The sequence below is a fragment of the Prorops nasuta genome, unplaced genomic scaffold, assembly GCF_024137725.1.
Source record: "Prorops nasuta isolate Cenicafe-Biocafe unplaced genomic scaffold, Cenicafe_Pnas_1.2 PNAS00067, whole genome shotgun sequence".
NCBI classification, from domain to species: domain Eukaryota; kingdom Metazoa; phylum Arthropoda; class Insecta; order Hymenoptera; family Bethylidae; genus Prorops; species Prorops nasuta.
The window spans coordinates 90,729-109,131 of record NW_027116864.1 but is presented as its reverse complement, the minus strand read 5'-3'; the positions used below and the strand labels follow the sequence as shown (position 1 = coordinate 109,131).

The 18,403-nt window shown below is 35.9% G+C and overlaps 1 protein-coding gene across 3 annotated transcripts in view; it reads right to left on the bottom strand.

Moving 5' to 3' along the window:
• Nucleotides 1–18,403, bottom strand: part of LOC136784726 (RNA-binding protein Musashi homolog Rbp6-like) — a 79,863-nt gene that overhangs the window by 7,237 nt on the left and 54,223 nt on the right. Inside the window, exons 4-6 of one of the 3 annotated variants that reach the window (XM_066745600.1) lie at nucleotides 17,369–17,401; nucleotides 17,089–17,169; nucleotides 748–765 (exon numbers count right to left, since the gene is read on the bottom strand). In XM_066745600.1, the coding sequence (XP_066601697.1) occupies nucleotides 748–765; nucleotides 17,089–17,169; nucleotides 17,369–17,401 (132 nt within the window). Of the gene's footprint in view, nucleotides 1–747; nucleotides 766–17,088; nucleotides 17,170–17,323; nucleotides 17,402–18,403 lie in introns of all 3 variants that reach the window. The other 2 variants (XM_066745599.1, XM_066745601.1) reach the window with 2 other exon arrangements.

Here is an 18,403-nt window from a genome sequence, read left to right as displayed (position 1 = left end):
AAACTAATCGTACAAACAGCTTTACCACCCATAAAATCATATCGAAAAGCTTCGATCCCTGTGCGATCTTCTCGTTAATTGTCATTTCTATTAGATAAATCCATGCATTCGGCAAATTATTGCACGTTGAGATGTGCTCGTAAACGGCGATCACTTCCGGCTTGTGGGTGTGTGTGTGTGTGTGTACACCGCATTGGTACACTGCACTGATAGTCCTTCAACTTGTATACCCCTTGTACGATTTGCGCATTTCCATGTGCATGGATAATAGATAAGCGTTCTCACATATATGCATGTATATATATATATATATAATACTCATATTGGGGTTTATATACAAGTACAGACACACACTCGCACGCACACACATGATAGAAGAGAAAGATCCTTGCTACTAAGATTCGCCCTCTACCGAAACAGCGGACGCATAGGGATCTAGGCCAAGAGTTCATCTATTTTGAGTGTATCGCAAGCTGACGTAAACGCGATCGAAACCTGGGATAAAGGATTCTGAAGTACAGTTGTAGATTCAAACGCGAACGAGTCAAAATAACGCAAGATAGAGAGAGGTTTTGCCTCCTATCATATCCATAATATGTAATTTGCTTTTCACGAATATCACCCCCGATATAGTCGTATTGCCACTTTGAATTATAGCGATCGTTAGTATAAAAAAGAGAATTAGATCGAGGATCGCCTGAAAATCAAAAAATAGTAGCATTCTGCATCCGCAAAATTGATCAAAATTTATCGCTATTACCGATGCTAGTAAAACCGTTTTATTGCTTCTTGAAACATTAGTATATTCAACTGCTATATCTAGAAATACCTATATTGATCCTGAGTTTACATTATTAACGGATTCTAGAAAATATACTGTTTAAATAAAATGTCTAAAATATACCAAGCGTAGGATATACTTCTTATTTTTAAACTATCTCCAAACTAGATACAGGGCTTTAACGAGGTTTAAGGAAAAAGTTTTATAAGCCTTATTATTTCAAACCTATTATTAGGTTTTCAAATCATACCAATTCCCTCGAAAAATTAGGGATACGCGATTGAAAATTAGAAAGTTTTGCAAAACTTATGCTGTTTTGTCATCGTTAAAATAATTGTGTGAAAAATTGAAGCAACACATTGGACGAATCACGCTACAGAATGGTAAAGATGGTGGTTCTATGGTGAACTGTTCAATAGTTAATAAATTAATGTAGCTTTGGATATTAGAAATAGTTATAAAAAGCTATTAGTGATCACACATGTCCTAGACTACCAACATGATATTAAATATACAATATGTATAATATACAGGTACATATATATATATATATATAGGAATTTTTGGAAATTATAGGTAGATCCGAGCGTATCAGTACTTGTATAATCGATACCATCTATTCTACGTACGCGAAAATCTCTTAATTTGCTATTCTAAACAGCGCTCTAATACTATACGTAGCTTCACTGGCACACATGTACGTGTTGTAATTGAGATAATTAGATTAGAAGTAAGTTCGATAAAATTTAAAGTGCTAATCGCAGGTACAATAGATATTCATCAACGTGAAACAAACATTGGCAGAAAATCAGATAATAAATCTGCATTAAACACACAAACGGGCGGGCGCAACGCCCAAAAAAGGGTACCACTCTCATACTAACTACGATACTAAACTACTGTTCTATTCTCTGTACATACTATTACCTATGCTTGCTACGTTGAAGTTACGAATGACAGACCACGTCTGGTCGCAACTTCTACGAGCGTTTTCGTACACTACAGATTTCTATGACCATGAAAATTAACTAAAACAGTATTTAAACAATGTTAATTGTATATACCTAAAATAAATACTCTCTTTACGTTTCCTCGAAAATTTCTATTTCAATTTCAACAGCCAATCAAGACTGTCATCTCTCATTAAGAACTTTGGGTCATTGGGTTAATCACAACGTTAATAAAACGGAGAAGTGTGATTGTGCAATAATTATACTAATTGAACATTCTCTCAATCTTGATAGCTGTTAAATCAATTTCTAAAAACATTAAATATTACGGTTATTTCAATAACTTATCTTTCACTACTCATTTTTTTAATCACATATACGTACTATTCTCATATTTTTAGTACGACTTGACTAAACTAACTAAATTCTTTACCAAAATGAAACGATAACTTACACAGTTTTAACTTTAAACAACAATTTCAATGTTTTTACTTTGTCTTTTTTTTTTCTTCAATCTTTACTATAGATATGCTTAATACTTGCAAACAATCGTTTAATCATGCAACTGATCAATTGCCTGGATCGTTTCATCACGGAAAACTACGCAGTAACTATGGCTAATTTAACGATAAAACCATTTTATGACGATGTTCTAAAAAACAGTAGGTTAGGTAGATGGTAGATTACTCGCCCCTATGTAACTGCATCTTCGGCTCTTCGTCATTGGTCTCGCCAATAGTCTCGTTCTGGATGTTTCTCTTCCTCATGTGTAATACTCGATTCGAACAATATATTTGTAACTAAAGACCCATAACCGTATGCAGCATACATGTAAATCTACTAATATTCAATTATGAGTGTATCAGATTTTTTTCAAAAAATTAATATTAATGATGTAAACATGTGCGTGTGTGTTTGGGTGACAGGCTTAATCTATTCAATGATAAATAAATTGATTATTTTCATAAGTAATAATATTATTATATGGAAGAGAGTTTACCTGTATGTAAGCAGGCTATAGGTCAATCGCGATTAAAGATGTTTATACGAAATCAGAATAAATTTTCACTAGAATACAGCACAACCATTAAGCTTTTATCATTAGTATCTATACTACTTTTAAACACGTTGATGAACTCGGTAAAGTTATAGGAATATTTCCGAGCAGAATTAATCCAAGTTAATTCTAGTGAAAATTAATGTTAGGTTCGAGTACTCACACGAATAATAAAGTGGAAGTTTTGGATATTGCTATTTACTATGAGCTAGGCAGTCATTCAACACCAGTACGAGATACGGGGAATAGATATGTAGTATTTATAAAGTGTATACAGCGTTTAGTCTCTTGTTAAATTACTTGTAAACTATTCTAATAACTATGAAGGAAATACATATGAGATATAAATAGAGTATGAAAAACTAAACGAAATATCTGCATTACCATATGAGAGACACAAAATTTAATAATTAAATGTTTAGAAAACATGATGAAACGGTATAATAGAGAATACTTGTCTCTATTGCGTACTCTTTAGAGCAGTGTGCCTGCAATAACAAGTTTTCTACTACTTTCATTTCCTCAAAAACCTAGCACGACGATGAAGATGCTGCAAATTTAACATATCCGCGATGATTCGCTCAGTAACACAATTATTAAAAGCAAATACCTAGCTGCGACGCAATAATATGCCAGAGGTTAGGGGCCGGGTATATAGTGCGTTAATGAACTAACGTTTAGAGCAAGATTTACAAATGGAGGAAAACATTAAACACAGTAGTCTGCACTTAAGAGAAGAAATTGCAAAATTTTTATTTTAATATAAATATATTTATCAAATTGAATTAGGTAAATACATGTTTCACTTGTTTTATATCCATGTCTTATGAAGTTTGCATTACTGAGTTTATACGCTGTTATATTTAAATTTATGCGTGTAGTCCCAGTTGAAAAAATTTTATTTACGTATGAATTATTAAACATGCATATAAGCTTTCAATTGTTTATTCGCTAATGAATTTAATGGATAAAAGCGTATTGGATGGTGGTATTCTTCTGTAACGAATAACTATATTGCCCAATAATTGATCAAATATGATAAACGAATGCCAAAACTTTACAAATAATAATCTGATTAACTGATGAACGATTTTGTTGCGAAAGAACAATGAGGGCGCCTAGCTAATAATTTAATATTCGTAGAAAATCGTACCCCTAAGCATTCCATAAGAATATAATGTGTCTGTTTTAAATATTAAACAAACCAATAAATATATAATATATATATATATATACTATTTTAACATTAACAATTGCACTATATAAGTATAGGTATATATGGCTAAACGTCTAATTTCAAACAATTGCAAAGTGATTGATTTGAATGACAGGATCGAAATGAGAGTGTATCGTTATTTGTTGAAAGTTAAAAGGGAGAAGCGTTATGTTATTTGGAAAAACATGTAATGAAAAGTAAATTAAAAAAGAAAGCTACAGGGCACGTTGTAAGTTATTGCTGCAGCAGTTGGATCAACGTGTGCGAGACTAATGTTTGTTTGTCAAGGTAAAATTGAATGAAAAGGAAAAAAAGTGAATTTAATAATAAGCTAGACTTTAGTTTAATTTGAATCGAAAAGAAATATCCACGCGAATGTTCTGTAGTTTGCGTGATACGTATGCGCGCACGTGTGAGTGATGGCAGGCAATCTCGATGCGGTTAGGAATTCACGTGACTGTATGTATGGAGCTGGGTATGTACTACGTACTACGGATTACGGTTACCATCAACACGAGCGAGAACACGAGAACTTGGTGGAACAACCTGGCACTTTGGGGTTGAAGCTTACCGGTGCAACCCCCGCTGGGGCTCACAGACACTCGGCCCACCCTTGGCCCCATTGCGCGGTACACGACCGCTCCTACCCAACAAGAGACATCACCGATCTTATTGTATATAGGCTGAATTTCCAATAATCTTAACAAAGTATTATTATTTGCTTATTTATGCATCTATATTCTCGGTGCTAAATTAATTAAACTTGATCAACGTTGCACGAAAGCTTGGCAACAAAATTTTAACGAATATTCGTTGAAATTTAACGCGGTATACAAAAGTTTGAATTAACCGAGCACTGTAATATCACTTGTGATTATATATATATATATATATATATTTATAGAATATTTATCGTGTACTGATTGTGTTGAGCGACATCCAGCTCATAGTATCCATTTGTCTCTCCCTTTTTCATGATTATTTATTAATTGTTAAGTGACGGTTAACGCGAAGCCTCGAAGGAGTTGAGCAAATGCAGACCTAGCCATAAGTATAGGCTGGTCTTTTTTAGATGCATACATTGATATAGCCATTATCAGCCACTCTTAAACTCAGCACGATATATATATTTGAAGAAAATTGCAGCTCCTTTTAAACGAATCTTTTGAGTGGTATCATTTATTTATTACAGACATTTATATTATTTATAATTCTTATTCATTATAATAATAGAACTTCAGCAAATTGTTACATTATATCAGTAAATATGTACGCACGTGTAAATAAACTTTTTCTGTCATTTTGTTCGAGAGTGATCTCTAATGGACATTAAGTATCATTACATTTTCGAGTAGCCATGAAATCGTTTACACAACTCTCATGCCTGCAGCATTTCTTTATTCACTTTTTATCTCATCGTCTCTCGTTGACATCCTAATTATCGGTCCAGACCCTTTACCGATCGCTCTGCACTTTCAAATAGCCTTTGTATAATTATTTATAAGAGGCATAAAGCAGATATACAAGTTTAGGAGTAAAACAAATCAATGAAGCTTTCGAATATAATTATTACACTTATTGACTTATTTCACTAAAAACATCTGCGTGTAGCGCACCCCTTTAATAGAAAAACTTAATGGGTATTATTTTTTATCCTCTTAAACCGTTTTGAATTATCAATAAAATTGACATATTCCACGTGGATTCTTAATAATCACGTAAATTGAGAGTGAAGCACAAAAAACTGTCCTCCATTCCGCGCAATGTTACATCATGGACGGTATAATTGCTATTTTTATAGTTTTATCCAAATCTTTTTGTTGCTCAATTTTTTCCCGACAATAATAATCATTTCACTCGTTTTCAATAATGCTTGCAAATTGTAACTTTTTAATAGCAAAAGTATATAGTCTGCAGCGTATGCATATAAATGCAGAGCCGATCAGTAAACCTCTATTTCGTGTCGGGCAACATATATTATTTAAACATACGTGCAATCACAGCGATGTAACAACAATCTTACCAATAGTAACATTACAACTATAGTTCGATAACGTTAGCTTTACCGTTAACACGTTGCAAATTAATTTGGCATTGAAAAGTTTTTATTCCTATCTGTTATATTTGATAAAGTCTCAACGGTGAAAATACTAAAATGCTCAAAGGCGTGCAGCTTGTGCTTTTCTCGAAAATGCCTGCATCGCGTATTTATTATGGAACCCGGTAATACTAACGTGAACGAACTGTAATCAGGCATCAAATTATTATTAATATCATTCAAGCACTGTTTCGCATCGGCTTTCGCTTCCCGCGGTTTAATAGTTCAATCCGCATTTCGGTATTCGTGAAACTTACTTATTATACGAGCTCGTAATTGTTTCTCTAACAAATTAATATATTATGCAAACGAGTAACCCATGATTTGTTCTCGTGTGTGTGTGTGTGTGTGTGTGTGTCGTGAATCTTTCTCTCTTCGCACAACTATATACCATAGATGAAAGACTATTCAACATTTGCTGTTCGTTTATTCGTAAATTATCTCATGGCCTGTTAATCGACAGGGGTTACATTGCATTGCCTAACTATTTTTTTCTCTCCTTTTTTTTTTCTTCCAAGAGCAGCAATGTCATCAGCGTTTAGAGAGAGCGTACACAATAACAATTGATAACGTTAGCGCAGCCACGTACATACTATCTATAAGTACTTGGGCAAATTGGGGAAAAGCAAGGATAATCTTTCGTGTATGAATCGTATTAGTTATATAGAAAAAAACAGACGAAGAAACAAAAGGGAACAAGTTTTCTTATTTGAGAATTAGCTATTAATCACTGGAGAAGGAAAACCGTGATTTAGATTTAATTGACGAGAAAAAGGCTTAAACATTTCGAAATAAGAGGCATGGTAGTGTAGCTGGGAGTTATGGAAGATTAAAAATAAGAAAGGTTTTAATTACCTTTGCTTTTTACAGGCTGATATTTTGTCGACGATGAAAAAATTGTGAGTATGGGTATATATGGATGGGGGCTAGGTAATAGGGATAGTGGGTAAGGATAGGTGGATAATGTAGAGGTGTGACGGGTAGAACGAGACAAAAAGCACAATTTTTTCGAATAGCCTCCAGGCGCTTTGTTTCAATGTGGTAATCTCAAGCTCTACAAGGATCGGTACTCTCTTATTCTTGTTTTAGTTTCGCCTAAACTGGCATATGCCTTACTCTCTACGCTTAGCAGTATTTAATTTGCTCTGGATAAGAGACAATGGAGCGATGACGTCAGCAACCTGCCTATACCTTTTTTGGCTGGCTTGTGTCTCGATATTAAACTGACCTTTTTTTGATTAACGTACATTTATGGAAAGGCAGAGAATAGTAGTAGGAAGAAGACGAAGGAATTCATTTTTAGCAGAAAATTCTCTCGGCTTCCTTAAATGATCTTTAATGAAACAGCAGTCGCCAAACTATGCACTTTATGACTTTATTACGTTTGCTTGTCAGTTTATAATCTACCGACCTGTCTTTTTCACAGTGATAAACGACAGAATACGACGTAAAGTCTCAAAATTCTTTCTCAGAATAATTTCAAGTGAGTTTATCTACGTGATATCAAGTAACTTTTAAATTTGCTCATTATTTCATACTTTTCAATTTAGTATGCTACATATAGGTATAGTATTCCTTCGTCTCTCTTGTAGCAAGAAAAATATTTCCAACGTCCCAGTTTTCACTGATGCTGCTCTATCGTATAATGAAACGTTAAATACATTTCTTTAATTATGAGGTAATGGCAGGATGCTTTAGTTCGAACACCCAGAAACGCCTATCGTTATGTCTATACGATCTACACTAAGTGTTTTCGATTAAGGTGTTTAGCTTAGAGTTTACATAGAACATGACTACAGTTTAAACACTACAAAGAACAATTTCTACTTGAGAGAGAGAGAGAGAGAGAGGGAGAGAGATAGGGCGGGCGGTTTGAGGGTGGGAAGATAAGGAAAGACAGAAATAGAAAATAAAGGAAAGAGAATAAAGAGAGGATAGCTTATGGTAAATCATTAGGAAGATAAAAGATTCGAGGAGTTTTAATGTTTCTTATAAAGAAGGTAACGCGCGAAGTAGTTTACGACTAGAATCAAATAATTGATATTCGCTTCTCTTTACATAAATCCATCCTTGAATTACTTCCATGTAATGAATGCTCTTGAATTACTTTTGACTTTAAATTTTATATACCCTATATATATATTTTTTATTAACTATACATATAGTCACTTGCTCTTTACCTATTTCCTTGCTTCCCAATATATTTGCATTGAAGTAGTAATACGAACAATCTAGCAATTGCTTTTTCTTACTTCACTACTATGGAAGAAACACATACCATTGCTTGTTGACAAAGGCTTCCGTTGATTCATCAAGAAAGTCTTATTCGGTGCATTTTTTGAAAACCAATTCCAAACTTTTGAAATTTCATAAAGGGCATTGTTTTATATAAATTTTTTGCACACTGACATTTTTTAATTGAACAAAAGGTACGAAAAACTGTTTGCTTTATTAATCATAAAAATTTCTTGATAAGTTCTTCTCTAACTTGTACTTGGGCATCCTAGACTTGGACACGCATTTCCCTCTAATTCTATCTGATGTCTTTGAAAAATAATTGTGCAGCCACATAAACTGTAGCGCGCGCGTAGGTTTTTCGATAAGAAAAGATGAAGGACAAAATTGGAAGAAGAGAAAAAGATAGAATCTTACATGGAAGTTATTCGCGAGTTTTTTCGAGTATGCTTTGCGCGTGAAAAAAAAGTCAATATGTGATATATGTACCTATTTCGCTAATTTCTCTCTTCTTCAAGAATTTTCCTCTATGCATTTTACAGCTATTTTAAATTATCCTTTATATTCACTTATTTTCACAAAATTTGAAATGACTTAGATGGCTTATCATCGTATGCATAATGTCTTTTTTTCTGCGGTTTTTTGTTAGTGCATTGTGTGGTTGTGTGGAAGATTCTTGCCTTCGCGTTCAATTGTATTTTTCTGGTATTTGGCAGTATCTAATGGAAGGGGGGTAGAGGCAGGCGGCGCTTTGCTTGACGAAGAACCACAGAGTTTGCCAGCCATGCGTCTGTGAACATTTTTGCAACTTCCGATAAGGAGGTTCACGTGAAAAATAAAAGCAATTATTTTCATCAGAGCGCTCTCCTATATCATGTTTGCGAAAACAATGAATTTCATTTGCATTCGTTTCATCATTGTTGAAATAAGAGTGATATCTCCCGCTCTTTTAATGGAAAAGAAAGGTTAAACAGTAATAATAAGAATTTTAAATAAATATGTATGTATATATAATTCATAATGTTAATATATTAGAAAGAATAAGTAATTTAATTGTTTCAGTTCTGGATTCCTAATATCGTATACGTTACATGGTGAGAAAAAAACCATTTAAATCTAAGGATAATAATAATAATGAAAATAAATTTTACTTTTAAAAATATGGTAGATCTTAATAAGGAATATACAGAACTCAAGCTTGTGTTCACTGCCTTAATTAATATTTGGTGTTTTCTTTGACTTGCTTTTCCTCCTAATTATACGAAGGATATGCACATATGTACGTACTATAACGTCTTTACCAATGTCTCTATTTTTTGTGGTTATATCCTTTAACATACAACATCAGCTTTAAAAATATGTTGCGTGATAAAGTATCGTTTTATGAATTTTATTATTTTAATAAAAGTATTTGTGTGTATGTATATCACATGTATAATAGTTATTTGTATATATTTCTTTGATGATTACAGGATGACATGCTTTTATTTATTCACAAAAACGATAAACCCTCGGAAAATTTGTTGTGATTATCGTTGAGACACATAATACACACAATACATACGCTCCTAGTAGTAATAAAAACAGATTCACTGATAGATTTATACTGGAAGAATGTAAAATTGAATTTTTGTTGTTGTTTAAATCTGACAGTAGTTCTGCTCCATTGGCTTCTAGGGTCGTAAAAAGTCACTTTAGGTACAAACGCGCATATGTACAAGATGTTTCGAATGTACATTTTCATTTAGATAAATTGCAGGATGTAGTGTATTGAGCTTGACATGCAAATATTTTCAGAACTTCTGCTTCAATCAATTCCGACTATATTTTAAAGAAACTCCGTGAGTGAATGAGTTTATATTTTCTCTAAAAAATTAACAGGCGCAACCGTCGTATGTTGTACTTTTTTGTTATAAAACGAAGGGCCGACGCCCCATATATTTAGCCCTTTCATAAAAGACATATGTATATTGAAACAAGTGTTGAGAAAAAAAGAATTGCGCAAAATAGTACGAAAAATATAAGTATAAATAATATATACATATATATATATATATATATATATGTATATATTACAAGTACAAAATTACAAAATGAAAATTTAAATTATTTCCAATGAAAATTGAATCGATACATTTCATGCCTTCATAATTAATAAGTATTAATGCAAGCGTTGTAGGCTACGTGTAATTAGTTAATTTTGTAGCAGAGATCTCATTGGTCGAACATTAATGTAGAAATGAAAAATCTGTCACGTTTCAAATTGATGTAGTATGATAGAATTTATAGAATTAATCCGATGCTCGCTAAAGAATTGCTCTTGTGGAAAAATGGTTCATCGTAATTTCAGAACTACGTTCCGGAATAAATGAAATTCAAATTGTTTCCTCGTTGCGCTTTATTTCGAACGACATTTGTGCTGCGCCAGGGGGAATGCGGGAGAGGAACAAAGAGAAAGAGAATGAAAAAAAAGAAGGTCGTGAGGAGTGGGGGAGATGGACTAGGCGGAGGAATCGAATGCGACGCGTGAAACAAAAGCTAAATAAAAAAAAAAAAAAAAAAAAAAGAGAGAGTCAACAGCGAGCCGAACCCCATGGTCAAATGCGTCGACAGGTAATGATGCATGTGCATCGGGAGAGCGTGCTGAGGTCCCTGGAAAAAGCGAATGGATTGAGTGGAACGTCAAATGGTCACATCTTTCCAATGCTAAAAGAATAATGTCAGTGCTTACACGGATCCGAGCTTCGCTAAAAAGATTAGGCACCATTTTCATCAGCGCCGCTGAATCTAATAATAAATTTATCGAGGTATGTGGCAGGAAGGGGAGAAGGGGTGGGGGAAGAAAGGATAGAACTGAAATCTGATATCGGAATAAGGATCGTTCGAGTCTAATTACGTTTGTACTTAAGGATAATAAGCGTACTAATGGAATCGTTTGTGAAATGGATTTTCTATGCAGAGCCGGATTAAACCAAATTGGTGCTTACGCGTCTCTCAAAGCGCGTAAGAAAATTCGAGTTGCCTGGAAAAAATATAGAGGGGGGTGTGCTCGCGCGCGCGCTCTTGTGTATATGTGTACGAGTGTGTGTGAGAGAGAGAAAGAGAGAGAGAGAGAGAGAATTTGAGTAGAGAAGCCGCGGTGTACAGTTGGCTTGGCTGGTGAACTAGCGGCGGCTGGATTGGGGTGGAGGAAGCTCTACAATAAAGCCACCGCGCGCTCCTTCCATGGTAACAGTAACCGACGATTTATTGCATGGAGCAACGAGCGCGCACGGTAACACGTTACGGTAATGACTGTGAAATACGACGGTGCCTGCCGTGCAACTGCCTCCCCCCCCCCCCCCCTCTCACCCCGTCTCTTCCATCAACCCCCCTTCGAACGCGCGTATCCCGCTCTGTAAAATAATCCTCCACGGAAAGATGCTACTTCCATTCACTGCTTACACGTTAATTAGCTCTACGCAATCCCGTTAATCGCCTCAGCATTTCTTACAGGAACGCTGCGCACATTTTTTTAATATATATCTTACATTACGTTATTTTAGGCATATCCCAAAATTGGGTTACGCTGTGAGAATAAAAGAACCCTGGATCCCTGATGAGATCTCGGCCAGACTGCATACTTACATGAGAAAGCAAATTTTCCGCAAACATGATAATGAGAGAAGTGGAAATTTTGCAGAATAGTTCCATCAGGACAAGATCAAATCCGTATGCTCGTTTTCCAGGACAATCACTCGTGGAGGGTAAAATAAATCAAAAGAGACGAACGTTTGAAAGAACAATTGTGTATTCGTAATATTCACGTAAAACAGACAATAAATAGATAACAAAAGTTTATATTTAAATGTACAATTTCTGTTCTTGTTTCATTCCAGCAATCTGGAACGTTCATGCCGGTCCACCCACTCGTAACTTACCACAGAGCCAAGAATCATATTGCACGGTGTGACATATCATGATAACTTAATTAACAAGTACGGTTCTTTGAAATTTTGCACGCGGTCGCACGCTTTTTAATCCCTTCGCGAACACTCGAGCCCGATTTAACGTTTCGTCAAGACAGCTAGAATAGCGAAACGGACCTTTCATTTCAGATAACGATGAAATTTCGCGCCAATAACGTTACAGTAGCAATCGAAATTTGTCAATCTTCTCAATTACGATTGTGTTGCTCGCTATTATATATTTTTGTCAATGGATATATAGGAGGTTTGATTCGAGTGTGGTGTAATCACGGGAGGAAGAGAGTAAATGTGAGGGGGTGGGGGGCTGTAAGAAATACACTGCCAATAAAATTGATTGTCAATTAATATAAGCAAAGGTAGAGGATCTAGTGAAAATTAGGACGGATCGATATGATAGAAGAAAAAGAAAAAAAAAAGAGGGGGGCGGGAAAGGGGAGGGTGTAGCGTGGACAGTCGTCTCGAAATTCTCACCGAATTCAATAATGAAGCTAGAGGCAAAAAATAACCTATCTTACTTGTATACTTTAAAAGAACGAGGACTCGTTATCACGATTATTATTGTTCAACGAGTTTTCGTCGTTACGTAGTCTACTCAAGCGATATTATACTGATATAAGGGGTATATAGTATATTTTATAGATGTAGGTAAAAACGGCGCTTCTCGTTATTTGTCGCAAAAAGACGCAAACGAAAAGGATATGACCAGGAGTGCACTACGCAATTGCAATTTCTTTTCTCGCGAATGAATTTATTTAAGCAGTTTGATTTTCCCTCGCATTACGAATAACGAGAACCGCGAAGCACGAGAGATACGTGCCAAGTCTCATTGGCGATTCGATTCTGTAGTAAAATCCTGCTAGAAATAAACTGATTATCCGAAAAGATAACGCACTTTTGATTTCCGCTCTTCAAGATTAGCGCACAGTATAGCGAAATATTTGGAATCGTGCCCCGTCGACGACTATTTATACCGAGAGTCTACTTGAATATAATCTCTATTAGTCGCTATATGCCAGGTAATTTGTTAGATTCGCGATTACCGATAGGAAGAAGAAGAAGAAGAAGGACTCGCGGTGACTCGGCTGTATACCATCGCATCTTTTCGACACACCCGATCTTTCTTTTTTGCCTTAATGACGTACATATAGTATATATCCGCACGATTCTTTTTCGGATTCTTTTGGCTTTTCTGGGGCTCATTGCTCGGGAATGATTCTGTACTCTGTGGAGTAGCTGTGTAGCGATGAATCTCCGGCAGATAAGGGCGGTAGTCCCAAGGCACCTGAAAGTACCACCAACCCCCTAAGTCCCTAGTCTTAATATATACTCTCTCGTTGTTGTTTCTTTCTCATCGAGCGTAATTGTGTTAAATGATTTAACACAATTATACGATTCGAGAAAAGTCTTGTCAAAAGTTACACTCGAGCACTACGTGTCATGTCATCACACTACTATGCCAAACTATAGTCAACTAGTGCAAGGTGAAGCCGGTGTTTTATACCAAACAAACTGCATGCCCGGTGCCCCGTTTGCCCAGCCTTCATTCTCTTATGCCGTTTCGCCAATAGTGCTTTATTAGTCTTTAAAATAATATTAAATAAATAACGGTGCCAACAGAAGCGCTTCAAGGATATTTTCGTTTTGCACCTGAGAAAATATCGTAGTATAGAAATAATTGATAGGAAAAGTAATTATCGTTCCTATATAGTGCGAGATATTTAATTACCGCGAATGTGCAATTTAATAAGTAAGTAGTAGAGAATTTGGAAATAATAAATTTAACTTTGGACGCTGCTCTAGATGTATTGTCAATAATCCGCAGTACCGTTGAAAGGAGAAAAAATATTTTTATTCGATAAGCGATACGTTAAATCGCGCATAAATATGGTATACCCTCTTATGATATCGAGGGTATTGCCAAGAAATGTTTTTCGGACATTGGGAATATGGACGTTTCGCAGGGTTTCGTCTACGGCTATCCATCATTATGGCGGTGCCTTCCTTTTCTTACGACCATGCCTCGTGAACCATTTGTAATAAGAGACGCAGTAAAGCGGAGTATAATTGCTAATATAATGAATGGGTTTAATTCAAACACGTTAAGTAGCAGGTCACAGGAGGGTATGGGGGAGTGATTTGGGATGTGTCACTTTACGTTTCTCCAAATCGTCGTAGGAAAGCTGCACACAAGCGATCGATGCAGGAATAAGATAAAAGCAATATTTTCAGGAATAAATCAACGTCCGAAAAACATTATTCATTGTTCATATAAGCATACCCCACCCCAAATAATCGAACGTTCTTCCAAGTGGCAAATGGTTCGCGAAAAAACACTGCGTAATAGTTCACGGAAAACAAACTCTTCTTCTTAAATTTATTCGCTCATCTACATTCCTATTGCTGGGCTTTTAGGGCACCGGGTGTATAGTTTGTGCGGTGTTAAGTTGGTATTAGAAGATTTGTTAAAAATATAAATGACATGCTTGGAGGAGTTTTTGTCACATTTCTACCGTTGATGTTATTGCTCGTGCAAGCTTACGAGGTAAAGAAATATTTTAAAAAAAGGTATATTAGCAGAGCAGCAATGGCAAAAGAACAGTAAACTCATAATCTAATGTTACTTTCTGTACGATATGGAAGTAAAGACAAATGGAAAACTAACAGCAAGAGCGCCAAAGCAACTATACGTGTAAGGTTATTATCGTTCGGGAATTTTTAATAAATGAAGATAATGTAAATTTTCTTTAATGTCGATTCTTAACGATCTCATAATTGCATTTCATCTATCGTCAACAGTTATTTCGTGCTTGAAATGTACCAAACATAAATACGAAATGAGGAAGGTAAAAAAACTGAGATTATACAAAAATAAAGTACAGACGTGAATGTTATTCAGTTGGGATCTAGGGCACGCCATTTTCTCCAAGTGCTTTATGTGTATGTATTATTTTTTCTTATATATATATATATATGTGTGTGTGTGTAGGAAGACTGACGGAACGGTCCATCGTAAAATTCGGTTGGAGGCTTGCCAAATAAGAGCTTTCAGACTTTTGCTCGTAGCCACTTGTGGCCTATCGATGATTTGCGATTTTCATTTCGAGTTGAAATCGAATATGAAGAACGCTTGAATCGGCCAAAAGAAAGAAAATAAAAACGGACCTGCCTATGGGTAATTAGCCGTTTCTACCATGATTTTGCAGTAGTGCCCTCCCGAGCTTGCGTGATTGTAAACATTTTGTATTAACGGTTTAATAGCGACCCGGACAATGAGCTTCTCTCACATTGCTGCCAATCAATATTTCCCTCCGTTATCCCTACCTCGTACGAGCACTCTGATAATTATTTATCCTACTCCGCATCCACGCAATGGCACAAGGCCCTTTAAATTGCACGGTCCCGATCTTCGCGTTAACTAAATTTTATTTTACTAGTCCTCCCCCTCCCTCTCCCTACCAAACTTCAACCCCACTTATTATCATTCTAATAGTATTCGAAACTTGGTTAATGCATTTTATTAATGAATATGTATATATAATCGAATAAAAGTATGTAGAAAAATGATATAGAATTTTTCATAACAATAAGTGTTTGTTTTGTTACGAAACCATTATTGCCTGTTTGTCGTATGGATAAGGAGTGGGTTAAGGCGTTAAATTGCACAAAAACATTATAGTTCTTTTTCTGTACTTAAACCTTAAATTGAGAGACGAGATTAAAACTTGGTTTCTTTACATACGCTCTAAAATTTGTTTGCATTTCCATAGGTACTGATGCGAACGACTCCCGAATTTACAGCAATACAAATCTTTAACCTTTCCCTACTCCACAAGGCAACGATGCTTTTATAAAACTCGCTGTTCAGTAGAATCTCATTATGAATGACTCTTATTATATCGCTATTATTTTTTTTTTTTATCATTTTAAGTAATGCTTCCGCATAGGGTTAAACGTGATCAGTTTAAATAGTTGGCTAGACGAGACTCTCGTAAATACGTTTGGGAACAGAGCATCGAATGATAATAACTATACAAGTGTAGTTTTCTCGAGGTGCGCATTTCAATCCCTCCCCCCCCCCCCTCTCTCTCTTTCTCTCTCACTATCTCTCTCGGTTGGTATATATTTAGGCGAGAAAAACATTCTCGCGCAAATATCGAACCGAAAAGTTGGAGGGAGGAAGATTTTGAAGAGAATCGGTAGACATAGGGGGCAGGTGCATGGGTATAGAGACGAAGATCAACCCGAAGCGTAAGAGCGGAACGTGTATAATTGGCCACCGATAGGAGAGGAGGAGAGTGTTTCACGCTCGTTTCTTTATGCAGAAAAAGTGTTTCTAGCAGGTATTCGATATTGGCTTTTGCGCCAGGATCGATTCTGTGAGGTTTCGGGTTTTTAAACGCACCATATATACTATATATAGAATTTTCATTAGACCGTATATATACTATATAGCGTTGCGCACACGAAAAGTATCCCCGTGTCTCCTGCATGGTGGCATCGGAGTTTCGTCATGATTAGAGACGGATGCGACAGCAGAGCAGCAGCACGGTTAGTGAGCAGCGATGGGTTAAAGTGTGCGCACAATTCGAATGATCATCAATCGAGTTAGTTCACAGAGGCATGGCGTTGTAAAGGTCTAAATTGGGATGGTAAAAGAGAGGCGTCGGAGTGGGCGGATTGTGATGGGGCGTGTGCTGCGCCTGTATTAGGTTTAAGTTCAGGTTCAAGGGCGCGATGTGGGCCGCATTATGGTGGTTAAGGTGGTTAAGGCTAAGGTGGTTACCTGTCGGATAGGGTAGTCCAAAACTAGGATACCCAGAATAGCCGCGGTTTGCCGCGTAAGCTGCGTACGCTGCTGGGAAACCTGCGAACAAATCATTCACGCAACATTAATCAAACGTTACTTCCCTCTAGGAGCAATACGCTGCCTAAACCATTCTAGGCTCTAGACCAATCTTAATTTATTTTATACATCTATCTATTATACTTGATAAGTAATAGTTGTCTGCTTTTCTTACATTGTATACAGCTATTAGGTGTCAGCGTGCAGTTTTTGTACTCACCATCTGGTAATGCTCCCAGTGACCACATAAAATCTACAAGGAAAAATAAATTCGTTAATTACTTCTCTCCGCTTATCAGCGAGGTCTTAATTATTCATTAACTATGACGTTGATTCTTCTCCCATTTCTCAATTTCAAGAGTATATTGGTTTTCATCGAAATCTCTGCAACTACGTAAGCACGAAGAAAAGTATTGGTCGCGCGTGAGACATTATATCGGTTTGGACTTGAAGTTTCCTCCAAAAACCAATAGCCTTTTAATCTTCGCTTATTTCACTCGTCTATTTATGCTCTAAATAAAGCTATTGTTTCCAATATCTTTCCTCGGGCAGGCAAAGGATTGCATAGACATTGAATATATTTACATGGAGGTAAGTTAAAAATGAAGCGAAGCGTTGCAGAAATTCGATGGATTGTGCGAGTTGATCATATCGGACGACTAGGTTCAAACGATAAATGGGATAAATTAAGAGGAATAGAAGCTTCCTAGGTTAGACAGAAATAGACAGAAAGATAGAGAGTGAGATAGAGAGAAAAATGAAGATTGAAGAAGAAAGAAAGTAATTAACAAATAAAAGAGGCATCCATGAAATTTCATAATTCGTTACTAATTCAAAAGACCACACAACTAAGACTCTGACTATGTATGTGTTTATACCGTATCGACTATATAGCGCACCGACTAAACTGTGTAATAAAGATACTAGTAACTACGCGCTGCCGAGGTGTTTTCAATCTACGACAAAATAAACCCTCCTATGATCTATGGTTATTGTAGCCTTAAAGGTACTGGTTAATTAGAGTTACAATTCAATAGTATTTGCTAGGCTGGCTATGTAGCTTATTATAAGTGACTAAATACCAGCAATGTGCCAACCAAATATATATATATATATATATATATATACTATACTATGGCGTATAGTGAATAACTTTTTCTCAAAGCTCTATCGGAGCTTGCCCGAGGAATCACCTAGGGGACTCGACATATTTTCCAGAATCGACAATCTTTCCAGTCGACTCTTTATCTCAAGC